The sequence below is a fragment of the Pseudoliparis swirei genome, chromosome 13 (genome assembly GCF_029220125.1).
Source record: "Pseudoliparis swirei isolate HS2019 ecotype Mariana Trench chromosome 13, NWPU_hadal_v1, whole genome shotgun sequence".
Taxonomy (NCBI): domain Eukaryota; kingdom Metazoa; phylum Chordata; class Actinopteri; order Perciformes; family Liparidae; genus Pseudoliparis; species Pseudoliparis swirei.
The window spans coordinates 7,792,808-7,819,620 of NC_079400.1; the positions used below are offsets into that span (position 1 = coordinate 7,792,808).

The window sequence follows — 26,813 nt, forward strand, 5'->3', positions numbered from 1 at the left end:
ATTAAGTTTAATATATTCTTTTAGAAAAATGAATTTGAGGTATTCCTTAATTTTACCCCATCCTCATATTTTAGCATTTTTAAATAAATAACCACGATCCAAGGAGATATTTCTCTGATTGTAGGCCTACACAATATTAGTACTTTAGTAGTTGTATTTGAAGCAGATGTATACTTCTACTCCCCAGTATTTCAGTAATATTGTACTTCTAAACTTTTGACAGCTAGATTTACTCTGCATGTTATTTTTCACATTGTTAAACACAAGAGCAGTAACTCTGCATTAACAGTCCGACCAGTGGCGGGCCGTGGGCCTGGGGCCTGGGCCTTCAGTGAGGTCCTACACAGTCCCACCCGAATTAATCCACCTCTTATTACTATCATTATGATGCCATGGCTCTAGACCAGGGCTGCTCAATACGTCGATCGCGACCTACCGGTCGATCGCGGCGTAGTATTGGTAGATCGCATGACATTAAAAAAAATTGGCCCGCCCCCGTCATTTTCTCTATAGCACGTCTTTGTCCATTTATTCAACTAAACAGCCGTCTGATGTTGATCGTATCTACACAACAGCATGTCATTTCTCTCGGCTCTCCGTCTCGCCCGCTGCAGAATGCGCGCATCGGGACGGAGAAAAAGAAGAAAAAAAGTCACTTGCACTAGTTTGTTCACTAAACAGGGCATTGTCGCACCCAAAGCAGTTTCACCGTGATGATGAAGACACATAACTATTCACTGAAAATAAAAGAAAGAAAACAAATAATTTGCAACATAGGCTATTTGCCATTTTATTTTGTGCCAAACATACATACACATTTAATAAAAAATAGAATGCATTGTATGCCGACTCACCAAAGACTGATTATTTGAACACAAAATCCACCCTTCTTTCTTTCCTCATTGTGGGTTGAAAAAACAGCTTTGTAGTCCGCGAATTAATTCCTTTATCAAATTCAGTTTCCTAGTTCTGAGGTTTTGCATATACCTGCCCATAGACCCCGCCTCTCAATATTGGTAATCCAATCAAAAGACGGAACCTGTGCCGGTTCCGGGGCCAGCTAGAAGGCCTACAGGAGCCAACTCTAAAGCTGATTGGTTGACACAACATTGTCATTCCCATTCACTTGAAGCTACCAGCGCCCGCAATGTTGATTCTGCAGGCCTAAGGGCAGATGTTAGCCCCCTGGCAACACACGATGGCTGAATATGATTGGATAAAAGATCTAACAAAAAGACCAGCCCTCCAAATCTCAACCTGGGGCTGGCAGCAGCGCAACCAAGAGGAACGCTATGAAATTAAGAGAATAACTCTTACCCTGGGAAATAATTGAATACATATTTGTGGGAAAATATATTTAGAAAAAAATATATATTCTGATGATGTTTAGGCCAGCAGAGAAGGCCTTGCTGGCCCTGACGGCCCGCCACTGCGTCCGACCAACAAAACAAAAATTGCTTTTGATTTCACAATTTCTTTTCGGCATATTTCACAGTAAAAGAAAGATCTAAAGAAATTAATCCTCGTTTTTCAAAGCAGATCCTGTCTTTTTTCTTCTCCTCCCCTCCCCCATTAATCACCTCTCAACCTCTAACTGCATTTAAAGAAATATGTAAGTAGTTAAAACTACATCACATTGACCAGCTACAACCGTAAAACGCCATCGAGACATTGATGCATCCAAAACATCCGCCTAAGAGGTCAATTTGTTTTCAGAATTAGAACATTAAAGAATATTTAGCAGAAAATCCTTAAATACTTGATTTCTATTGTGATTTGGTACTTTTACTTCAACGGAGTATTTCTTCCTCCACGGCCTCAGTTCAATAAAGACCTAACAACCATTTCATCCAAATTAGTTGACTGTTGCCTCAACTTTTTTATAAGTAAAATTTATCGAATATAGATCCGTTAAAAAATATATATATCCAGGGTTCGACATTTCAAATGTTTTGGTTTTATTCCATCTTTCATCAAGTCTGAGTTCAAACACACAACATGATCCGACTGGTAAACCTTTCAGATAAATCATGCAAACAAGTTGTAGTCTACTCTCATTCTGCCAGAAGAGGGCAGCATCCTCCACTTTTATCACACAGAACTGCAGCACCACACAGAATGAGTTTGACCCATGCATAGAAGTACTTTTCTGGTTTCAAAGAAAAGCTAGTTTAAAGAAAAATAAATCCAGCCGTGTTGTTGCTGCTTTGACAAAAGGCACAGATTGTAAGGAAGCTCGGCGGACAGAAAGGAGAACAGTTTAAAAAAGAAGAAGATTTCTTTCAAATCTAAGTCATGAAGGACAAACCAACAAGAGCTCTAATCCGACAAAGTAATGTGCTGTTCCTGAGAGGAGATCATTGGTTTCTCAACAGGACCACACAGCGCCCTTTGTATCTGTTTAACGGAGGCAAACCGACCTAGTTTGAACCAAATAAATGGATCTTTTTTTAAATGACATGATTGATCTAATCTAATTATGAGACAGACATGTGTATTCGGTCTTGTGCGCGAGCAGATAGTCAGCCCTCCGCCTCAGAGGCCTTTGTTGAAGTAGACACGTTGCACAGCGTCTCCATATTGAGACATAATGGAGTCTCTCAGCTCGGGCTCCAGCTTGGACACGGCCATTGAGCTGATGAAGACAGAGAAATATTTTAGGAAGAAGCGAGGGAGCAGAGGAAAAAGAGAAGAAAAGAGGAAATAAAAGTTATTTTACATTTAAAACATCGTATTTCCAACAAGTACATTTTCTACAACCCTTCATTAAGTCTCTTTTTTAGATGATCAGCTTATTTGCTTTTATTTTAGTTATTAGACATTTAGAAAACTGTAGCATTGTGGGTAATGTACCCGGTCTTGACAAGAAAGGATGTGTGGAATAAAAACCGACAACATCTCGGTTTTCTGTTCCATCAATTTTGATCATTTAACTGTCCATCACGAGTCTTTACAGAAATCGATGCTAAAATTCTGTGGATCGCTATAAATAGTCTCTAAGCGACATTTGTCTGCAGGTGAAAGTACAGAAACAAGTTTGTTACCATCTCTGCGGGAACAAGGAGCAGGCAGCAGGCACCATGAAGACCAAACTATAAAATAAAACAAGAAACAAAAGTTATTTTACAATAAAAATGTGAACAAACCACCTGTGAGCTCATTGAAACATGTTGTGCGCCTCTACTTACAACACTCCCACCAGCATCACTTGAATCGGTCCGTGGAGGAACGTGATCCTCTGTGAAGAGACAGAAAGAGTCAGATGACGGCTGCACATTTATTTAGCTGGAGGACGATGATGAGGGCAATGAAGGTCTCACCTGCATGAACTTGTATTTTTCCATTCTCTGCATGATGATGGGGAGGATGACTGATAAAAGAAGAAGAAGAAGGTTTAAGAGAAGGTAGCTTCAAAAGCACAATGTTGATGTGATGAGGCTTCTTTGCGTACTCATTCCTGGTGCAGCCATGCTGATCCGAGAGACGACCACCTGAGTGATGCCTTTTACTGCAGCTCTCTACAGGGGGAGATCAAACAAGACACTTTATGAACTGTACAACATTTAATGAACTAATCCTAAAAGTGTCTTGAAGTGAGTCCAAAGTGCCGACCGTAGAGTGGCCCAGATTGTTGCCATTTTCATCTGTGACTGAGATGCCATTCAGAATTTCCCTGAAAAAAAGACATTTTAAGTGAAAACAGGTTCTCATCAACCACCATGTTAGTTGTAAACATCTCTCTTTCTCTCTGAGATTGAGATATATATAAATGTCATGAGTACTGGGGATGACTTGAGGAAAAGTCTGGTGGTGTGGCAGCTGATGCTTCTGCATCTCTTGTCACTTGGCAGCAGGGTTGTGGTGGGTATCGCCTTTTGATATCCTTTGGGCTTCTCTTGTCCTGTGTAATGATTCCAGTCTAACTATCTAATAGTTTTTGAGATATTTCACTCTGGTGATGGCCAAAGATGCCGAAAAAAACTATTTTTTGGAGTTGTTAAATTAAAAGCTGGCCTCCAAAAACATGATTACAGCTCAAAAACATTTTTGGACAGCGATTTCCTCATCAGCCTGACACAGAACATCTCAGGGGTCTAACACAGGAGACAGAGCACTGTGATTTGAGCTTCTCTGAATAGCAGATCCAAGAGAGGCACTTGGATGGAGTACAGCACAGTAAAACCTGCGCAACACAATGCCTCCACATGCATTTTTCTTTTAAGGAGTTTATTTTGGAGCAATAGCACTTGAGGACTTACTGTTGTCTCATCATAGGAATGTTAACACAGTTGGCAGACGCCACCGCGACAAAGGGGACCCAGCGAGCCACGAGAGGAGGAGCTTTCTGCGGGAGAAAGACACAAAAACACCAGGTTCATTTAGCTTGTTACTTCACATGATAGTACTGAAACATTTAAAATCAAGAGGGGTACAATGATACTTGGAGAACGAAGACTCTCTCAAGAGAAAACAAAAACCTCCCTGCTAGTGGAAGTCTGAATCTCAGGTGTTTTTATCTCTGTTGTATCTCTTCGGCTGCACTCTCAGCCCACATTGGATTCATCAAGCAAATTTAGAGTTTTAAGACGAGAAGTCAAAACATTTGATCAACTTTCAGAACTCCGTAAAATCACACCCATTTCGACCTAAATTCAGCAGGGCTCTAGTCTAGAGGTTTCCCCTGCCGTTGGGAGTCGCCATGAGATGGCGCTAGAGCAGACTCGTTCTGCAGGAGGAGAGGCGTTAAAAGCTCGATGACATTCTTCAAAAAGGAGGAATCATTTGAGACTGTGTGCAGATGCAGAAGAGAACACGCAACGTCTCTGCAGAAATGAATGTCCCCACAACCGTAATGATGTATATTGTCGTGGGTTGGGGGGGGTTAGGGTCAGCTGTACCATGATGATGATTCAGAATTCATAAATAAAACTTGTAAACCCTTTAAGCCTCTTTTACAGTAAAAAAAAAAGCACATGGTGAGAGTCATCAGTGGGAAGTGGTCACTTTGCATAATGATGGATATCTCAGCCTAATTACAACAGGTACACTTTAATATTTGCAAATTGTTCCAGAAAAACTATATAATTCCAAGACTGATATCACATAATTAACTTTAATTGTCAATCGTCACAATTCATTTGATAAAGATAACGCCTAGCTTTGAAAAAGTGAGATCGTCCTGTAGCTAAAATGAGGCAGATGAGTTTGATGACACACTAAGCCAGAAGGAAAACTCAGTGTGTGTGTGTGTGTGTGTGTGTGCACGTGTGTGTGTACCTTTGTGTAGAGGTTGAGTGCCACCGCTGTTGCCAACGCAGTGCTAGTCGCTGTGAAGTAGGCTACTCCGATCTGCCTGAGAGGGACAACAAAAGCCTTTTTCACACTTTGAATACACAACATTCAGACATCGGTGTCCGTTACATAAATGTCACGGCATCCGGTGTGGGAGGGAGCGGCGTTACTGCTTACTAACAGCAGTGAGTTGAAGAGTTTATCAATCTAAAAAAGAAGAGCAACATTTCTATATTTTCAGGCTGCATTCAATTTCCTCACCTTTAAAAAAAAAAGTCACAAAACGTTGCGTTAACTCTTGTTTGTGAAGCATTTTCCTGGGCATTAATAATTACAGTCCTACTATTTGCATGAATGAAATACAGAACGTATTGAGAGAGTGCTGGTCTAATAATGATTGTGGTTGTATGAAGGTTTCATCTGTTTCCGCAGCAATGAGGGGTAAACAACATGTTGTACAGACTCAAAAACTTTAAATCGTCACAATAACTGTATTTTGTGATCAAACAGATTTCCTTTGTGCCAAAGAGATGATTTAAAAATGATGTTAATAGCCAATATGTAGATGTAATCTGTTGCCGTTACATTAACGTGCCGGCAATAATTCAGACTTGAGGGAAGAATTGTGGAAATGCAACGAGATCCAACTTTTAACATCGGGACTTTAAAGTGAAAGTGAATCTGGAACATATATAGAAATGAGACCAACATGCTAAAATCACCATCAGGTTGAAGTAACAAGGTCTAAAAGAGGCTGAATACACAACACAGCTGGACTATCGTTCCTTCAAGACATCCACTGAAAGCGGGCAGTACGCTCTTACTTGGGAGTGATGGGGGAGGCAGCGTTACGGTTGGTGTAGTTGACCAGAGCGTTGAAGGACTGATTCACCCACTGCCAGAACACCACGGCGGGAACTGTCCTAGAAAGCAGACGGTGATGAGACGGCTTGTCTCTGCGAAACGAGCATGACGTGGTAACAATGCAGCTCCTCCTGTTCGGTACCTGTAGAACTGCAGCATGAAGCCGGTGATGGCCATGCCTCCAGGCACCTGGAAGGACATGCGGCCGATGAGGTTCATGCGGTCCCCGGTGTCGGGGTGGAAGGCCGAGTCGTACAGCTTCTTCGCGTAGTGGAGCTGCTCCTCTGTGGTGCCGGGAGGGACGAATCCTGACCTGAAGAGGGCCAGCAGATGTTCAATTCAAGTCAATTTATTTTGTATCGCCCAAAATCCCAAATTTGACTCGGGGTTTTACGACATGGACACATAGAACATCTCCCCTCTGTTTCTATTTTCACACCATCGCCTACATGCAGAGGCGGGTTTTTTTCATGTTGAAACTTGCAGATGGCAGTTAAAGTGCAGACACCATGGGTATGAGCCAAATATCAAAAGGGAGTTCTCATACTATGTACCATATGAGTATTGACTAAAGCATATTTTACCCTTCAAACTCTGTACAGGACTAAGTCAGTTAATATTTATTTGTGGATACAGTTCAAACCGTCTGAAACTATTGCAACAGCCCAACACTTATGTTTCTCGGTTGTGCGATTGCTGAAACTGCCGAGTTAAGATATAATGTGTGTGTGTGCGTGTGTGTGTGTGTGTTTCGTCGCACAATCGGCTCTTACGGTCTCTGTGCGACAGCAAACGTGCGTCTTCTTACCTGCAGTGTTCGACTAAAACTTTGGCCTCATCCAAGCGCGAGTCAGGTAAAGCCGCCGTTCGCCAGTCTGTGATGTTGAAGAAGTGTTTCAGCCGGCCCATAAACGTCGACTGGTCCCATTGCGGCGCGTCGATGTCAAATGAGCCTAGATCCATGGTGGTTGCTACAAAGCAGTCGCAACTTAATGCAATAAAAAAAACGTTCACGTCTATGGCCGCCTCGGTTTACTCTGCAGGAGGTCGCTCAGCTGCTGCGGTGGAAACCTGCAGAAAAGAGGAATAATAATATAATTCCCTTAATGTGCTTTTAAAAGTAAAGAAAAGTACATGAGACTGACTCGGCTACACCTGCAGTTAAACATATGATTGAACACAAGCGATTGATTAAGACAAGTGAAAGCAATTATTTGGATAGTAAATTAATCGTTTCAGGTATTTTTCAGCAAAAATGCTCAACACTAGCTTGTTACGGCCTCTCGAATGAGAAGACGTATACGTCTTGTTATGATAGTCAATTAAATATATTTAGGTTGTTTAACAGTCAATCGCTATGTTTAATATATTACAAATCGCAAGATCAAACAATAATTTAAATTTGAGTTGCGGCCCTAAAGTACTCGTGTTGGTTTTGATCCTCTCTCCCAAGCTGCTGCCGACATGGGACCTTTGGTTCGAACCCAACACAACCCTGAACAAACAAAAGAATTCCCAAGGGTCAAACTTCCACTCGAAATTATAGACCACCTCCTGGTAAATGTTTCCATGGGTTGCCATTTGGGGTATTTGCAGCTGCAGCATTCTGCTTCCACACAACCAGAGGGAACCTGCTGACTCCAGCTCAAACTACCCAAACGTCCCACTGAGCATCTTCAGCGTTACATTAACAATATTTTAATGGAGGGATTCGGTGAAACCTCACAACAAGAAAACAAGCCTTGTGTGGTTTAATCTTTTGCAAACAAGAGGGAAAATGAGGAGCGTAGCAGTGCACTTCTTTGAAGCCTCAATGAGGCTGGAAATGGAGTGTTTATGCAGCTGTTCGTTAGAAAGTAAAGTTAATGCCTGCAAAATGTAAAAAGTCTATGTGGCACTATATAAACAACATATAATTAAGAAAAGAAAAGACTGGAATCAATAGAAAGAGAACATATACCTACAGCTAATAATCATTCTTCTTACTATCAAATGTTTGAGAATACTGAACAATTTCCCAGAGAACCAAGACTGTAGGTCAAGGTGGCTCGCTTCATCCGGCACAAATGAAAATATATGAAGTTCACAAATTACATGAACAGAGAAGCAGTGAATCCTCACATTTGAAAAGCTGCAACCAGAGAATATTTGGCCTTTTTGATTGATAAAGAATAATTAGATATACACATTGTTGGATAAGAATATACCTCGAAAAATATGAACAAACCATATCTTCACGGGTATATTGAATTACTTGTAGTTCCCAGTTCTGCAACTTGAACTGGATCAAGAAGCTCACGTAATTATTTGTTGATCAATTGCGGGAAGAAATATGAATTAATCTGCAGCAATGCTGTAAATTAAAAAAAACATTTCAATGATTTCTTTCGGGCCCAAACACCAAACATTGACTGAACCCAGCTCCTAAAATGTGAATATTTGCTGGTTTCTTAAATGGAATGGATTTTCTGTTTTTCAGTGACATATTTATCAGTCAATTGAATATCTTAATGTTCTGGATTGTTTGTTGGACATAAGAAGCACATTGGCTTTTCCCCCTCCCATGAACGAACGATAAACAACAAAAAGTGTTAGTTGCAGCCCCAAAAACAGACTGAATAGTTGGTTTATGATAATGTGTGAATGAATGAATTGAGCGATAAGTAGCTGCAGCCCTACATGCATTTGAAGGTAGGCTATACAGGGTTTAGTGTAATCTACATGACAAAGGTTATGTTCACCAGTCTTGAGAAACTGGATCTGCAGGCCGCAGTATGGTACAGCTGGAGACTCACCTCCTCAGTCCACACAGCGACCTGAAGCGTGTGCGTGCATTAAATGTGTTGAATACAAAACGGACATACACTCAATAGGCTTTAAGTCTTTTGTTAAGTCGAGCGAGAGAACTACAGGACACAGAGTTCAAACGTGAGCTCAGAGTGATGCAACTCATAACTCGAGTGACCAGCTGACTTCTGCAGGCAGCGACTAACCAACACAATTCGAGTCGCAGCATCGACTCGCGAGTTGCAACCTTTAGTCAAAACTGAATAACGTGAACGCAACATTACCCTCGAGAGAGATTCCTCCTCAACCGCCACACACACACACACAGCAGCGGCAACCTGTCAGGTAACCGAATGTGCTCGTGAGTAAAGACACGCGAACACGTGGCAGACCGTCCACCAATCACGGGGCGGGGCAGCTCCCTGCGTGACACCCACCGTGAGGCGTTATTACGTTACTAATTAACTAAACGTTATGTCAACGTCTCACGGCAAACAACCGTCCACCAGACGACACACGTGCAACTATTCTCGGCCTGCATTTGAAACATTCAGCAGGCGTCCGGCTGCGCGCATCCTCCATCTTTAGGCGCGTGCCCGAGATCTGTGCGTAACTGTACGTCTGACGTCACTCCCCTTAGTAACCCTCAGCGGCGTCTCCAGGAGAGAAGGCAACAAGATGGTGAGTTTAGATTATCTCGTAATAATGATCTGTTTAGCTGTTAAACGCCTCGCTAAACGTGAACGTATTCGCTTTAAGAAGCTCGTTGTGAACACTTTGGGGATTTAATGGCCACCGAGAAAACAAACGTTAAACGGCAGCATCGGTTCTCAGGGGAGATTAGCTTAGCACGGTAGCTTCTTCTAGCTCCTTCTTGCGTACCGTTACCTAGACTTAACTAGACTTAACTAAACGTTAAGCAGCCCTGCACTGAAACAACTAACGAGGTAGCCAACAAGGTACAGTGACACCAAAGAAGTTGATGTGGCGAGCTGCTCTCAGGACCCGCTATTGTCCTCACGTATTGGTTCCGTTTGGAGAGTTGGCCGTCTTCATGAGCCGCAGGGGGACTACAGGGGAAGAGATGCATGTTTACAATGGTGGTTAGCTGCAACAGTGCTCCCCCTTTTCTCCTGTGTCCTTGCCCCCTCTCTAGTTTCCCGCTGTCTCCTTGTCACCTGCCTCTTGTCCCACTGGAAAAGCATCATCACTGTTTTTTCTCCAGGGATTGCTGTCCATCCTGCGTAAGCTAAAGAGCACACCGGACCAGGAGGTGAGGATACTGCTGCTGGGTTTGGACAACGGTGGCAAGACCACCTTGCTCAAACAGCTGGCATCTGAGGACATCAGTCACATCACCCCCACACAGGTACGGAGGGAAGGTCCACGCAGACACCACTTGTTATGAGAGCAAAGCGACAAAATACAACAGGGATGCATCTCTTTCTTGGTCCCAGGAATTGCTTCAGCTTCCCCTGTCTAACCGTTGCATTCTGTCCAGGGATTCAACATCAAGAGCGTCCAGTCTCAGGGTTTTAAACTGAATGTTTGGGACATTGGGGGCCAGAGGAAGATCAGGCCGTACTGGAGAAACTACTTTGAAAACACAGATGTGCTGGTGAGACAGTAAATAACTTGGTTTTATTTTTTAATTTTTGTAATCAAAATCTACATTCTTGTTTTGATCTGTTTGTCTTTGTTGAAGTCACCGTACACACATGCACTGAGAACCTGCTGCACATGCTAACAAAGAAAACATCTTTTTTTCTTCAGATTTATGTCATTGACAGTGCTGACAGAAAGAGATTTGAGGAGACGGGTCAGGTGTGTTCAACGTGTGTTGTTTCGTGTCAGTGTCCACCAGGGAATGAAATATGAACTTCAACCTGCTGATTAAAGGGTCAGCAGCCAATCACAGCCACCACCCACAGCAGATAGGAACTGCAGCTGAAAATAATACTTCTTGATAAAAGTGAAACCAAGGTTAAAAATAGTCAGAGATTAACGTCGCATGATGCAGTGTACTTCTACTGTCTGGTTATGGATAGATTTCAGAATAGAGAATCACATTTTCAAAAAGCAAAGGTGGTGTCTTCAAATTACTAAGTCAAATAATTCCTTTGATTTGTGTCCATACCAGGTGAACAAAATTAAATTGAGAGACTGGGAAATCCAAACTAGTTAGATCCAGTGAATATACTTGGCATTTGTGTGTAATTGCCAGATGTTTGTGCGTGTTGCAGGAACTGGCCGAGTTGTTGGATGAAGAGAAGTTGAGCGGCGTTCCCGTGCTGATCTTTGCAAACAAGCAGGACCTGCTGACAGCCGCCCCAGCCTCCGAGATCGCAGAGGGTCTCAACCTGCACACCATCCGGGATCGCATGTGGCAGATCCAGTCCTGCTCCGCCCTCACTGGTGAGGGGATTCAGGTGAGCGTACGAGCTGAACTTTACTTCTTTGCGATCACCTTTACGTGCCTTTTTGTTTTCTTCTTCTCACCATGCTGCTATTTCCTTTTAGGAGGGCATGAATTGGGTCTGCAAGAGCATCAACTCCAAGAAAAAATAGCTTTGCTTCTAGTCTTCTGCTTCTCTGGAGGAACAGCAGCAGCACATACACTGACACACACTGCACCCTCCTGAGCCTTAGTACGATGGGATATACCTGTGACTGTAAACACACGACTAATCCAACATGGATCTGGACTTTTTAACCCCCTGCATTTCCATATCTCTGGTTTACTAATCTCAGCACATCTTCCTACATTGGCCTCCACATAGAGGAGGGCTGTTCGACTTCAAAGGGAACCCATACCGGGAAATCAAACTCCTCCACCCTGACTACCCACGTCACCATCACTGTCCCAACCAATCGCAGCCACCACCCACAGCCTGTCACAACCTCAAACATTCCCATTAAACTGCTGTTTTTCATTGGAATTCCAGCTTGTTTCTCACACACTGTCCTGGAAACCAGCGCCTCCACCTCCTACCTCCCTCCCAACCTTTTCCTCCATTTTATTCTTCCAGTTTGTGCTGTTTGTTTTTTATCTTTCCACGATGGCTCTGTTTGAAGTGAGGTATATTTTTGTAATTGTGTTATTTATGGTAAAGTAGAGTGTAGAGTGCTTTCAAACAACAACCAGTGTGACGTGTGTGTGTGCGACTCAAAGGATGTTGAAGAAATGATTCCAACTCTCCCCACTAAAGAACGATACTGTACATGTTAAAATGTATAAAAAAAGATGAGATTAAATCGTTGAGAGGAACTACATTTTTGGATCAAGTGTAAATAGCTCGGCCCTGAGGTCAAATGTTACGTTAAGAAAATGTTATAGAGTATATATTACCCTGCTGTACTTTGTAGTCTATAATGTTTGCATATCTAACGTGCACATTTTTAACCAAGGTTTACGTACTGTAATGCATTTCTGTGTGCTCCTTGGGTTTGTGGGGGAATTCACTTTTTTGGCATTTCCTTTTGATATTCTTGAATGTAATCTGTCCAGAATTGAAGGTACTGTATGTGAATAAAAAAAGACACGAAATTTAGAAATCCTTCCTTTCCTAATTCTTGATTAAAGTTGCTTCCTGCGTTATCGGTTCACTCTGATCTCGCCGGGCTCTCGTGGTCAAACACACACCAGCAGCAGGTGAAGTAAGCTGCTCATGACAATGACAGCATCGGAGGCTGTGTGGAGAGGCCTCTGTTGGAGACAGCAGGAGAAGAGAACAAGAAATGGATTAAGTAGAGCATTGAATTCAGTGTTAAGATGTACTGGAAGTGATATAGCACTATTATGTCATACCCCTGTACAAGTATTACTTGCATACACAAAAAAGGTCTCAAAAACTATTCATGTCAAATTTCCAGCATGTCTCTTCTAAACTCTGACAAACCGTTCCATAACTAAACATGGTCCAAGTGAAAAGACCAATAGGGCGTGATAGTACAGCCTTTCGAAGTAAAGACCAGGTTCCGGTAGCCCATAGTTCCACATATAGATGACAAACACCTGTGTGTTTTTAACAGAGGGATCAAAGAGATTGTAAGATGAATTTCACTAAATAAGAAAGAGAAAGTCAGACCTGTCTCTTATCGTTTTTTCTCTCGTGTGGTACACGGAGAACATTTTATTATTTCTGTCGTCGATCATTAACCTTCAAGCCTTCTTCGAGCACCAGAGATTATTCAAAATAAAAAGTCTGAGAAAAGAAAATAACTTTCGGATCGAAATTGCTTCCAACTCGTGCAGCTAGCTATGCAACTGGGACCACAGGACACAAGTTGACATCGCTTTAAGACAAACGTGTGCAGTTCAAAAGTTTGATTTCCGAACTGAAAAATAAAAGCCTGTGTCATTCTTTACCTTTACGGAGGCAATCAAACATTTAACTGCTTCAGAAAAGATGAATGACGTCTAGTTTTTCCGCGGTTGGAACAGCGTGAGATCTGCAGGTGGTGCTGTATATCCACCTGGTCGTGTCAACGCCTCGTGACCTGAGGCTGAGCGGGAGGAGCTGGATTTCTCCTCATGGACATGTCAGTCTGCATTGCACAAACCACACAGCTTGAGGCCACCTGCATACCTGTGCTGCATGTTAGACGCGAGTTTCCAATTCATGGACTTTAAACTTCTACTCTACACACAAAGAGGGAAAGATTGCACTTTTTATTGGATTTGACAGCTGGTTATTTTGATAAAAAACATCATCTGATAAGAAACATTATCATAGATTAACCCACTCAGGTATTGGCTGTGACAGTTATGTGGCTGATTAGACCTACTGAGGCCACCAATGAGAATAATAAAGTTAGAACTCGTCCTGCAAGAAAAACTATCGATAATATTCTTGAAGTCCTGAAAAATGAAACATTTTGCATCATCGCAAAAATTGCCGTTTTTAATTGCAAACTGGGTGCAAAGCAGTGAATGAGTTAAAGTTTTGGAGAGTTGAGCTGAGGTTTTGCTCTCCGATTGTCTCAATAAATGCTCTTTATGTGTAATTTTAGTGCGTTAGCGAAAGTAAATGCAACTCAACTAATTGCCTAAAAGAAGAAGACATGTGGAGGTGCTACGTGTCCAACAGTGTGTCCCTAGCGTCTAGGAACAGTTTGCCATGTGTTTTATTTTGTGTTACGTTGTGACTCAATCACTGGGCCTCAGAGACCTGCAGACGGCCTCTTCTTCTTCGCTCACAAAGATCCTCATTGTCAAGGCGTCCTCTCTTCTCACAAAGACTCTCTTCTCCCTCTTTGTTGTCCCTTTACTCTCTATATCATTACATTCTCACAAGGCAGGATGAGAAATACAGAATGACGCACCTTGGGAGTTACATGAGAAAATTTATATCGCTGTCATTTCTGAACATTACATCCGAAACTACATTTAGTAGCCGGTTAGCTTAGCTGAGCATAGCATAAAGACTATAAAAAGCATATCTGGCTCAGCATGTCTACACTGGCTGCCAACCAACAACAGACATGCTAGCTGTTTCAGCTTGCTTTCAGTCTTTATGCTAAGCTAAGCTAACCAGCTGCTTGACGACACACACAAAACAGCAAACAGTCAACGTTGTTGTTTTAACAACTTTAACAACTGTTTCTTTTAAAACCTCCAATGAGAGAAGAAAAAGGTTTTTGGTTGGTTTATCAGTGCATAAAAGCTTTTCGCCCTCACAGTGTTTGTAGGTAATTTAAAGTAGCAAGACTTTGTGTATATGTGTGTGTGTGTGTGTGTGTGTGTGTGTGTGTGTGTGTGTGTGTGTGCGTGCGTCAGATACATATCGAAGACGTAGACGACCAGATTACTGCCTTTCTGCAGCTGTGTGATCCATGAGGAGTGAAAAAATGTGTGTCAACAGAAAGAGAGTGAGAGAGAGAGAGGGAGTGTTTTCGTGTGCGTGTGCATGTGTGTACGTGTGTGTGTGTGTGTGTGTGTGTCAAGGAGTGAAAGATAGAGCAGAGCTGTAATTTATGCTGCACCTCCGACCCCACAGTTCTTGGCTGCCTGTGTCTCTGCTGAGGTTTGCTGATGTGAGAAACAAAAAACATCAGACCTCAGGACAGGAAAGAGGTGGGAGGTAGACGAGGGCGGAGGGAGAGCAAGAAATATGATTTAATATTGTTTTTACTTTAACCGCTGATTGGCGTCAGAAGGAAAAAAACAGTGTTCAGAAACTCAAAGTGACATTTTTGAATGAATGTTCAACTCTTGAAAGTTCATTCATGGCTTCATCGTGAGGTTAGTTTGGATACGGGTTTTAGAGCTTTCACATTATCTTGAGTTAATGAAACAGTATATTTCCATTTTTTTGGGAGCAATTTAAGGACTTTGCATCCACATTAGCTTTATAGGTTTGAGCTCAAAAGGTAATTACTAACCTTGGAAATATGAAACCCCCCAACAAAATAAGAAAATTATGGAATAGTTTTGAATATTTTGGGAAACATTTGCTTTTTCTTTTTGTCGAGGGTTGATACCCCTCTCATGTCGGTCCGTAAAGTACACCGCTACAGACAGCTAGCTTAGCATAAAGACTGAAAGCAGGTTAAAACAGTCTCAGTCCAAAGGTTACACATGTTATATCTTGTTTGTTTAATCTGGAAAAAAACATTTGACTGGAAAAAAGGACACGTGGGTGCATTGTGTAACCTTTAGACAGAGCCAGGCTAGCGGTCTCCCCTTGAGTCTCGATGCTAAGCTAAGCTAACCAGCTGCTAGCTGTAGCTTCATAGCAGACAAACATGAGCCCGGTATCAATTTTCTCTTTTAACTCTTGGAAATAGAGCGATTAGTGTATTTGTCCATATACATTCCATTTTCTCTACTAACATATATAGATATATTTATTTATTTGTTATTATTTGCATTTCCTGTTTACTCAAAGCACATAAATACAGGTAAATCGTCCGTGCTCTCTGAAATGGGCTGCCGGAAGGGTGGGCGGGAGCATTAATGCAACATCTTAATCACGAGTTGAACAAACAACTACTCATCTCAAAACTCGTTCTCTCCATCCTGTTTTCTCTCTGCGGGCCTCCACCCACACATACTCATGAGCCCCGTCTGAACTGGGCAGACACAGAGATATTTAAAGTTTGTTCAAGTGTTCTCCTGTGGACGTGTGTTTTTAAGCTAAATAAATACACTTATACTGCAGCCAGGCAGATTTTTTGCATGTCAAAGAAAGGTCAACAGGAGATGAGCCGGGCGATTCTTTGGTGGGAGGATGTCATTTCTTTGTTTTTTTAAAAGTCTTGAAGAGTAAGCAGACGACTGTGTATGGATGACTGTATGAACTTCACCATTCAACCTAACTCCTTCCCTTGTACCATAGAGCTCCATTCATGTATAAAAACAGCTCTGGGAGGTCGTATTAATCGATGTATTGACTATATAAACTTAAATCTAACATAGTTACAATAATCAATAACGTTTCTCTCGACATTCATTGCAGTAATGTTGCAGAGAAGAAAGTAGCTGTCTGTTGTTTACAGGATTTCTTAGCTGCGAGCCGTGGTAAGAGCCCGGAATCTGCTCTGAATATCGAAAAGCACCTTCAAATCAATAGACTTTGGTTGACAGGTTTGTTTTCCAAGTCAGGTATAACAAAGTTAATAAAGTTGATTTTAAAAAAATATATTTAAAATGTTATGTTGACATGAACGCTATACAACTCCAATATGAAACGAATGCTGCATCAAAAAAGGGAGTGGTTGCATAATCTGATGCAGACATTTTATAAATAAATTTATCAAAGCATTATCAACTGTAAACACATTGAGAATATAGTGTGAATACATCATCACTCTTTGAAAAGACTAATAATCTCTTTTAATAACTTCTTAAAACCCATATTTACAGACTGTCTTTATTATTTAAATGATTATTTGGGAATAATTGTTACATCTATTGTAATGATCTATCAGGGTTGACTTCTGTCTGGCTTTGTTGGGCTTCACTGTTTCCTGTGTTGTCTGTCAAAGCGCTTTGTAAACTGTTTAAAAAAATGTGCTATATAAATAAAGTTATTATTATTATTGCAAACAGTGCAGCAGTGTTTCTAACAGCAAGTCGAGAACAGTTCAAATGTTGAACCTGCTGCTGGAGATCGTAGACAAATGTACAAACACTAAAATGTTGAGCATCACCACCGTTATCCTTTAAAAGAAGATGAAAAAAGAATTGACAGCAGACTGGTTTTAATGAGTTTGTTTATTTGGAACCCTTCTCCAAATCACGTCTGTAATTTTTCCATTTCACAAAATATGTACAAAAAAAAGATACTTTTTATGTTGTTGTTTTTTCTTTACGTTGCTCCTTTTTAGGATGACAATTGCTTACATCTCGCAGTCCAGTCTTGATCTTTTAGAAAAACTAGATGAAAAAAACTCCTCCCACCCTTCTTTTCTTCCATACACTCATTTTAAAAACTGCATACATTTCCCCCCCCCCATTGTTCTTCTTATGAGTGCTTAAAAAAACTCTTCCTTGCATGATTTCTGCTGCAAACAGGAAGCCAAGAGCTCGTGTGCTTATTGAGAGGAAGTGACATCTTTGCCCTGCAGGAAGTACAATTACAGCATCATCAGATCCTTTAGATGCTTGATTGGTTTGGTCTGTCCAGTCTTGCCTTTTCCTCTAAAATCAAAGTCTCTAGACAAGCATGACACCTACAGATGTACCAAATAACACAAAGTCATAGTAATTACTAAATGGAAACAGTCTTTGTCAGAAGACGGTTTTCTGTCCGATGGGAAGCCTGATAGCAGGAGGGGAGTGCTCAGCGTCAGGGCCAAATCCTCAAAACTCTTTGGGCCAGGGTCAACCGGCCCTTCAGATGCAGCTCCAGTGTCCCTCTGTGGGTCCGCATCTGTAGTCCAGGCATAACAAGGCGTCCACAAGTGCATTGTGGGTGTTCCATGGAAGAGCGTTTTGTGTTCAAGCCGTACGATCCATCCCTGAACTCGGCAAAGAAGGGATGAGGTGCCATGGCCATGAAAACGAGAGTCCTTCTTTTAAAAGGATAAACCAAACAAAGTGAGCCGGGCAGAAGAAAACAAACATGATGCCAATAATAAAATAAGGCAATTGATCTCAGTCCGACTAGAGGGTGATTACACAGAAACATGAGGCGCTAAACTGGAAAGCTCAACACTGCACGGTTGTCATCTCTTTTCCTTTAGCGTCGTGGGTGAACAGCCCCGAAGAGGCGTTTTCTAACAAAAGTTGATTTTCTATCAATCCATCTTCTGCTCTATAAATAATAAAAGGATGCATGTCTCCATCTTCTCTGAGGCCTCTCTTGTTCATGTGTAAAACGCTGAGTGAAGTTGTGCCAGAGTGAGCGTGTTGGCTTGCATTTTTACATATAATACACTACATGAAACACTGACTGAAAATAAAGAAAAGAAGAAAATAAAAACACACAAGAGATCAACCCTGACCCCGAATGTGTGTACATGTTCTAGATTGGTGTGTGTGTGTGTTGACAAATCGTAATATTTGAATGTGTGTATACTCTAACTTGTTTCCGGTTAATAAGACGGTAACGGTGTGCTATTTTGGTGCATGTCTCTATTTCCAAGCGTGTGCGTGTGTGTGTGTATGTCTACTTTGTTAACTAGTGACATAGTGCTTTGTTGAGGGCTGCCCATACAGCCCATAAAAATCTGCGTGTCTGTGCGTCTGCGAGGCGTCTATCCAGTCCCTCACTGCCAAGCCCTGCATGGACGGACCTCCAGAGGCCAGGCCGGGAGGCGGGGGGTAGTCTTGGGTGCTGACCCAGGGAAAAGAGCCAGAGCGCGGGTACGAGGGATGGCTGCGGTGGCCCGACACCGACGGCACGCCGGAGCAGTAGCAGTTATCCATCGTACACACCAGGATCTTACGCCCGCCATACTGAGGCAGCACGGCCTGCTGGGAGGAGTGCGAGGAGCCGCTGCCTCCGGGAGGAAAGTGCGAGGAGCCGAACACAGAGCCTGAATGGTGGTTGGTCAGAGAGCCGCTTCCACTTCCTGTCCCGCCGCTCTCACCGATGTGAGGCGGGCCGCAGGGGCCCAGAGGCTGCTGATTGGTGGACTGACCTTCTCCGGAGGCAGAGCCGGAGCCCAGATAGGGCTGTTTGGCTAACGATGAGGAAGAAGAGGAGGAGTCCTTGAAACCCGGAGTGGCGGTCTTTCCGACGTTGCCGTTCCCCTCTGGGAAGGCAGTGGAATGTTTCCGTTTCTCTGCTCCAGAGCCGGAGCTCTGACCGCTGGAATACGCAGGGACAGACTGCAGGAAGGTGGAGGGAGGGGTAAGGGGGACTGAGAGAAGAGAAAAGGTGTGAAAGAAAAGAAAAGTGGTTATTAAAAGAAAAAGCGCATTAATGTCCGGGATTAAAACCGGATGAAATGTCTTTTTTTATCCTACCTTCCAGCGTTCTCTTTAAGCTCTTCTCTCTTTTTGAGATTTCAGATAGGAATTGTTTAGAGTTTAGATTCCCCACTTTGTAAGGAGGGAGGCTGCTGCCCACACACGCCTGAGACCTGCAAAAGAAATGCCAGGAGCCATGTCAGATGTAAGATAAGACGTCAGTTTGGACCCACAGGCCAAACAGAAAAAAAACGACCCGAAAAAAAAAAATCCAACTTGGTTCTCACCTGTCTGTGAGTATTTTAACCGGCTTGGTGTTCTTCATGAAGCTCAGCTCCTCCGCCTTATTGAAGGCCGTGTGGATGGAGCTCAGCAGCTTCTGGGCCTCGTGGCGCTGCTCGCCCAGAGCCAAAACCTGGGCCGCGTTCTCCTGGCAGAACCGAGCCTGAGCCCGGTCCAGAGCCTCCAGCGTCCGACCGAGATCCTCCTCCAGGAGCTGGTGCATCCGCTGGTACTGCAGGCGCACCTCCTCTTTCAGCTCACACACCCGGTCCTGTGGAGAAACACACGCGCAAACAAGCCACTCAAATGGCCCTTTGCATCAACGCCGTGTAGGTGTGCTTCCTGACGGCCCAAAGAATCAGGGTGTTAAAAACAACTTACCTCCACCACACACTTGTCAGAGTCGAGTTTGCAGAGCTGCTCTTCGATCTCCTGCACGCGCTCCTCCACGCGCTCCTGCTGCCTTAACAGGCTTTGCTGCGAGGTGAGGAAGAAAGAAAGATTTCAGCTTCTAAGGGGTTGGTGACCTCGGCTAGCATCCCCTCCCCACACCGGAGATATGAGAATCCAGGAGCCGGCTAATTTAGTTCCCAACCAACACACAATCCCTGTGAGGGTGGGCGGGCGGAGTAGGGAGGGTGTGCCGTCATGGCAACAAACAGCTATTTTGCGTTTGCATTAGAGAGCGAGGACTAATGTTGGGGGAGCTGGGGGCAGCGAGCGGAGAGATCGATGAATGGGCATACCGAGGCAGAAAAAGCTCCAGCCGCTCTTCTCTCAGTACTTGTACTCTGTAAGAAAGTTGCATTCACGCGGTGGAAGGCGCCCAGAGAGCTTTGGCAATGTTGTGGAAACAACACTGGTTATTTCCAGGACGACGGCGGCGGCGCGTGAACAGCGGTCGCCTGCTCAGGCAAAGCCGAGAAGCCCATCTGGGTGAGCTTGAGGTCAAAATCAATTGTAAAAAAAAAGGTAATTAAAGGCTCCATATGAGAGCAGCGATTCTTTATGTCGCTCCCGACATTAAGTCTGAGAATAGGAATGTCATTGACACAGATTTGCTAATCCTTCATGTTATTAATATTTAATGTGATATGAATAATCCTCAATCAACATTAAAGGACAGAAGCATGGTGATAACATATTACAGCACTAAATAATGTGGAACTGCCGCAATGATCTAGATTCAAACAAACAAGTCTTCATTCTTTGGGAGGCTTTGTGCCAACGTGCTCACAGGTCCAACGGTAACCACCTCAGCGAGTGCGTTAGCCTCCATATAGAACCAGTCGGTGTATTTATTTGTTCTCTTTGTATCGTTTATAAATTACAGACCACATCATTTGTCAAAAGACACTTTATATAAATAGTATTATTGGTCATTTAAGAAATATTTATACAATATTCTTGTATAATTGTATTTCTCAAATATTTCAGTGGTTAAAAAGGGCCTTCAATTCATCTGTAATCCCACCAGTTAAAATGCAGTTGTTTTTCACAGGCTGCCGATCTGTTCACATATCATCATCATCATCATCATCTCAAGAGGGCAGCTGATTTTTACCTTCGCATTGAAAATGCCGGAAGGTTATGTTTTGATCGCCGTGTATTTATTTATTTATTTATTTGTATGCGTGTTATTCGCAAAACTCAAAAAGTATTGAACCGAATCGCATGCAATTTGGTGGGATGATTGTTTATTATCCGGGGACCAGTTGATTAGATTTTGGGATCAATCGGGTCAAAGGTCAAGGTCATGGAAAGGTCAACATCTTTTTTTTTACCAAAGCACGATACATTTTTGTCCAATTGGCATGCAACTAATGCCAAAATGTTCATAATTCAATGCCCAATCTTGTGATATGCGAAGATATGCGCTCTACCGAGTGCCCGTTCTAGTTTTTCATGAGGTGATCAGCTGCTGTAGAGCTCAACAGGAATGACAACCTGCATAGTCTTGGGCCTCGGTAGCACATGGTTGGGAACCACTGCCCTAGATATCTCTCCCCCCCCCCCCTCCTCACACAGAGACACACATGGCATGGTTAGATCCAGGACTGTGACCTGGTTGTGCTGATTGATTGAGTCGGGCTCCGAGCAGAAGCCAGAGGAAAAACGGGGTCGAAGGAGCCAAGCGTCCCAGAGGGGGGGGTCGCAACTACATGTATGGGATACCTTTGGGGGGAGTGAGGGGGTTATAAAGAGGGGAGGGTGCTCTTCAGCTGTCATTTCACAACAGCATATTTTCCATCAGAGCCACCAGAGCAGGAGAGCAGGGCCAGAGGGGAGGTCGGTACTGGCTAGTGTGAGAGGTGCATTTAGTGGGGGGGGGGCTGACGGATGTGAAGAGAAAGAGGGGGTGGGGCAGTCGCTGTAGGGTGGTGTGTGTGGAGAAGGGGTTCACTCTTCTTACATTCAACATGGAGGAAGTCACAGTCACTACCATGAGGGTCAATGGGGCTGAACTCAATCTCTCAGTCAGGCGTCACCTTGGACTGTGGAAAACTAGAATGGCAATTTTTAAAAAAAAGAAGAAAGTCTGGCATTTTATATAATAAATAATCATTACCTGAAGCCTTTCCTATCCCCCTCAGCTGCTGTACTCTTCGTGCAAAATAGCAAATGTTAGCATGTTAGCTCAACGCACTGCTATTCCTCGAATGCCAACACACATTTACAAGATGTTAACGCAGTAAACCGGTTTAATAACGGCATCTTTACGCAGCAGGATACGTAATAAACTTAATGATGCCTGCATTCCACTTAAGGGAGGTCCTGGTTCTGTGGACGCCAGCTAACCAAGAAACATTATTGAACCGAGCCATCGGTATTGTAATTAATGTCTCCTGTGCCGTCGCTATGTGATGTCAAAATGTCTGCCATGAAAGGGGTCTGCTATGAGCATGCGGGCGTGGTTAAATCAGGCTCTACTTATCGCCCCATCTTGATTAAAAATGAAAAAGATGTCAATGTGAAGGCTTATTCATTTTTGTTTTTACAGTTTTAATATTCAGAACAGGTCCCACCCGCCTGTGCCCCAGGCAACCGATTAACTATAGATGAAGCTGAGTCATAGCATTAGCAGCAGGAAATACACCCTAGCATGACACAGTTGACATCTAATTCGGGTGTTGGGTGAACAACATGAGTCAGTCAGCAGCGAGGCCTCCATGGTTCTCCCTCTGACGAAGCTGGACGGTCACACACCACCTTTAAAAAGGAAGGGGGGAGGAAAACCAACCCGACCTCTGCCAGCACCAAATCTCCAGGAAGGGAAGAGGTTAATAAAAAAAAGCCCAAGTCGACTGCAGAATCAGGCGACTAATCACTTTAATCCCCCTTCCCCGCGTCCCCACTCCCAAACCCCCCCTTCACAACTGGCGATCCCCGAGCTAGGATGCACCTGTGCTGGGGAGATAAGGCCCTCTGAGGGCCCCTCATTGTTCCACCCTCGACTGCATTGTTTGTCATTCCGACAGATGAGAACGGAGGTCGGAGAGGATCACAACGGAAAAATGCACAAGAGACTCGAACAAGCGCGGAAGAAAAACCTGTAAAATGCGATATTGTTTCAGAAAGGATAATTCTGCTTCTGATGGACTGAATTGATTCCTGCCCTCCAGGAGGAAGGGAACCGAAACAATAATATGCCCTTTGTTCTGGTGGTATTTGCTTGGCTAAATAAAAATGACCTCACTGGCTTGTGTGAAGATCCTTTTTGGTGCTTGAGTGGGCACTTAGCCAACACTTATTGATCACCAGTGAATTGACAAATTCTTGCAAGCAAGGCCACAACTATCGGTTGATCTTCCACCGGAGAGCAGGGTGCAAAAACATTAATCGATTGCTTTCTCGATTAATGGATTAGTCTATGAAACGCACGTCAGTTTCCCAGGGTGCAGTGCGAGATCTTCAAATGTCTTCTTCCTTTTCAGAAAACATTTAGTTTACTATCAGAGAAGCTGGAACCGGTGAATCTTTAGAGTTTTATTTGCTTAAGAAATGACTAATGATTACTGGATTATCAAATAGTTGCCGGTATATTTTGTAAACTATTGAATAAATAATTAAAGCGGCCAATCATTTCATCTTTCTTGTTTAAAGAGCCAGCGATGGAGGCAAACCACCGGCTGGAATTGTGTTCATGTCCCGATTGTCAACTTGCGGCTACACCCTGAAGTGAAAAAAGAAGAAGAGTGCATTTGGTTAACGTTAGCGTCGGACACTTGATTCTTACTCTGATGTCGTTGCGTCGCAGCTCCACGTCGGTGACCGCGTGGCCGTGGCTGGGGTGGCAGCGGGCGAAACAGCAGTACTGGCACACGGCCGTCTGCTCGGCCTCACAGTGGTACAGCCTGTACTCGTCGTGCTGCAGGCAGGTCCAGGCCTTCACCGCCTCCGCCTCCACCAACAGGTGCCCGAGGGCCGAGCACGGCTGCTGCAGGTGCGTCTGGACGTGGGACTGACAGCACGGGGCGTTGCAGCGCAGGCAGACCTTCACGGCGGGCAGCGGCGGGCCTCGGCGGCACAAGATGCACTGCAGCGCCGGCGCGGTGGGCTTCTCCACGCTCAGGGCGTTGTACTTCTCGACTATGTTGGACAGTTTGTGGTTCTTCTCCAGGCTCGGCTTCTGCGTGTACGCGTGATTGCACTCGGGGCAGCGGACCAGCATGGACACTTTGGCCCAGGCCTCGCTGATGCAGCCCCGGCAGAAGTTGTGCTTGCAGGGCAGCTGGATGGGATCTGAGAACACGTGCAGGCAGATGGGGCAGATGAGCTCCTCCTCAAAACAGTTCCTCCACGTCTCAGCCATGTCAGAGGACATCATGGTGCGGGCAGGCATACACTAACTGTTCCCCACTTCTACCGGACCCTTAGGCCTCTCGGTCCTCGCAGGAAAACACGGCTCGACACAAGTCTTGGGGGGGGGGAAATATTTTGTTTAAACAAACCCGATGCCAGCCTGAAAGATCAGTCTATATATATATATATATATATATATTTCAACCCTTGTGACCACACCAAACGAGACTCCCTGACAGGTGACCAGTAGTGCTCACTGCTGCAGCAGGAAGGCAACAAAATCCAGAAAATGTAAGCAGAGACGGCAAAGATTACAACACCTTGGTGATTTCAACACGCACAGCAGGAGCTGATGTTACACAGATTACAGTAAACGGTGCTTTCCTTTCCTCTAAATCTCTCACATACACACACTGGGCCCTCTGTGCGTTTATAGGCCTACAGGAAGCTAAAAGCCTGTCAGCTGCAGGTAAAACCATGAAATGCAATCGAGGCACAGAGAAAAACATCTACATATCTACTTGTATGATCACGAGCCGAATCAATCTCTGTGTAGCACATGAAAAGACAGTTGATCCTTGTACCACTTCCTCGCTGCCTGCTCGGGCCCTTTTACCTTGAGAGTTTCGGATTATAATCGACTGTGGATCAAATTCAGACCGACAAACGAAGCATGAAAACCACGAGAAAACAGACTGCTCCAGTCCGGCCCACACCCTGATTACTACCCACACAAAGAGTCTTTTTAGCAGCAAAAAAACACGAAACCGGATTTTTTAAAATCTGGACCTCAAGGGCGCTTGAATCCGTCAATAATCTCAACGCAGCGCGAAGCTTTTGTCCGTTGAATCACAAATAAGTATCCGAGGATCCTCCACCTGCAGTTTACTACACACACACAACCAGCGACGGTTTGGCAGCAGACAATAAACACTGTCCAACGAGTCAGATCGACAGCCAGGCTTCCTTCAGCCCCTTCAATTCAACAAAAAAAGACACATTTCTACGAGCTGAATAACGCCTGCTGTGTGGCAAAGCTCGCATATCTGTACACAAGGCCTCGGTTTTTTTCCTCCTTCGCTCCTTCTCTTCGTCCTACCAGGTTTCTGTCGACAACAAAGGCCTTGTAATCTCATTAAACATGAAAAAAATCACCCCCGGAGCCCTGATCTCGAGCCCGTTTACTGCATAGTTAATCGTTTTAATAATCGAGTCCACCTCCTGCGCACAAAACAAAGGGTTTTAGGATCCGCAGGAATGTTGGCTTCTGTTGCAGAGGCTCCTGGTCCCCCCACTCCGACACATATATCAAATAAATCCTCACACAAAGATCAGGATGACCGTTTCACCCAGTGGCCTCAACCGTATTCACCTCTCGTCGGCTCAGCCTTTAGCAAACAACGTGTTTCCCTACTTCCTTATCTCGGATAAAACGGTGTAAATTACCTTTAGACGTCACCTCACCAGCGCACAGGTAACAGGATGAAACACTAGATCAACCCGAGAGGACGCTTCGTGTAAGCTGTGGTCATTATTTATTAGAAGCAGTCATATCTTATATATATATAACGTTATATATTTTTAACTGATTAAGAGTACAGGGAGAGGAAAAAAAAGCCCTCCTAATCTTAAAGGGGACGTCGCCTCTCTGTCCTTGTTAGCTGTCATCAGCCATCTTGAAAATCCTCATTAAAAAAAAAAGAAAAGAAAAAAGGAGGATTAAAAGAGGGGAGATATCCGCCGTGAGGAGGCCGTTTCTCCGAAAGCTTCGTTTCGACAGCTGAGCTGCACGTTAACGGGAAAGTCCCGTCGTTATTAAAGAGGAAATACACGCCATTTTTTTGTCGTGTTTTGTAGGTCCGACCGGAGCAGGTTGAAGAGGGGGTTTGTTTGCGGCTCTGTCGGGTCCTGCGTGGCGACTGGCTCTTTTAAAGTCCAACACGAATGAGAATAATAATCGGTGTTTTCTCCCCCCCTCCTTTCTTGCTCTGTCTCTATCGGTCAGGCTTTAGAGAGAGGAGGAATGCAGGCGAGCTGGACTGGTCTCCCAAACCAGCATCAAGGAAACCGGCGACACGGACCACTTCCGGGGACGGATTTCAAAATAAAACCTGAGGTCAAACTGAGTTAAGACAATTAATCAAGACTAAAACATCCACTGTGCATAGAAATGACAAAGGAAATATATATACATACATTTTATAGTTTGAACACAACGTTTCCAGTGGGGATATATAAGTAAGTACATTTACTCACTTCACTACAAACACATGATTACATATACACATGTGCTATATATGTGTGTATATAAACATGATGCATTGCTTTAATATTAAACTATTAACAGTTTAAAAGAGCTCAAATTAGCACAACTTTAAACATCTACAGCAGTAAAATTCAACATACACACTTGTCAGTAATAATC

General features: G+C 43.7%; 3 protein-coding genes across 4 annotated transcripts; 1 reads left to right on the forward strand and 2 right to left on the reverse strand.

Annotated features, from left to right (window-relative positions):
• Positions 1–762: 762 nt before the first annotated feature.
• On the reverse strand, positions 763–9,315 carry sfxn2 (sideroflexin 2). 2 transcript variants are annotated; one of them, XM_056429486.1, is made up of 12 exons: positions 9,228–9,315; positions 6,965–7,227; positions 6,299–6,469; positions 6,117–6,215; positions 5,278–5,353; positions 4,260–4,345; positions 3,613–3,673; positions 3,452–3,518; positions 3,321–3,370; positions 3,189–3,238; positions 3,045–3,092; positions 763–2,635 (listed from the first exon to the last, which is right to left on the reverse strand). In XM_056429486.1, the coding sequence occupies exons 2-12, from the start codon at positions 7,117–7,119 to the stop codon at positions 2,536–2,538; spliced, it is 963 nt and encodes a 320-aa protein (XP_056285461.1). In that variant the 5' UTR covers positions 7,120–7,227; positions 9,228–9,315; the 3' UTR covers positions 763–2,535. The 2 variants fall into 2 exon arrangements, with proteins under 2 accessions (XP_056285461.1, XP_056285462.1); XM_056429487.1 differs by lacking the exon at positions 9,228–9,315 and having other exon boundaries at positions 6,965–8,366.
• A 209-nt stretch (positions 9,316–9,524) lies between these two features.
• On the forward strand, positions 9,525–12,500 carry arl3b (ADP ribosylation factor like GTPase 3b). The gene is made up of 6 exons (XM_056429490.1): positions 9,525–9,624; positions 10,169–10,312; positions 10,445–10,561; positions 10,717–10,767; positions 11,187–11,372; positions 11,464–12,500. The coding sequence occupies exons 1-6, from the start codon at positions 9,622–9,624 to the stop codon at positions 11,509–11,511; spliced, it is 549 nt and encodes a 182-aa protein (XP_056285465.1). The 5' UTR covers positions 9,525–9,621; the 3' UTR covers positions 11,512–12,500.
• A 4,643-nt stretch (positions 12,501–17,143) lies between these two features.
• Positions 17,144–26,341, reverse strand: trim8b (tripartite motif containing 8b). The gene is made up of 5 exons (XM_056429482.1): positions 23,823–26,341; positions 19,967–20,062; positions 19,591–19,856; positions 19,361–19,476; positions 17,144–19,254 (listed from the first exon to the last, which is right to left on the reverse strand). Exons 1-5 carry the CDS (start codon positions 24,426–24,428, stop codon positions 18,566–18,568), a joined length of 1,773 nt encoding a protein of 590 aa, XP_056285457.1. The 5' UTR covers positions 24,429–26,341; the 3' UTR covers positions 17,144–18,565.
• Positions 26,342–26,813: the final 472 nt, after the last annotated feature.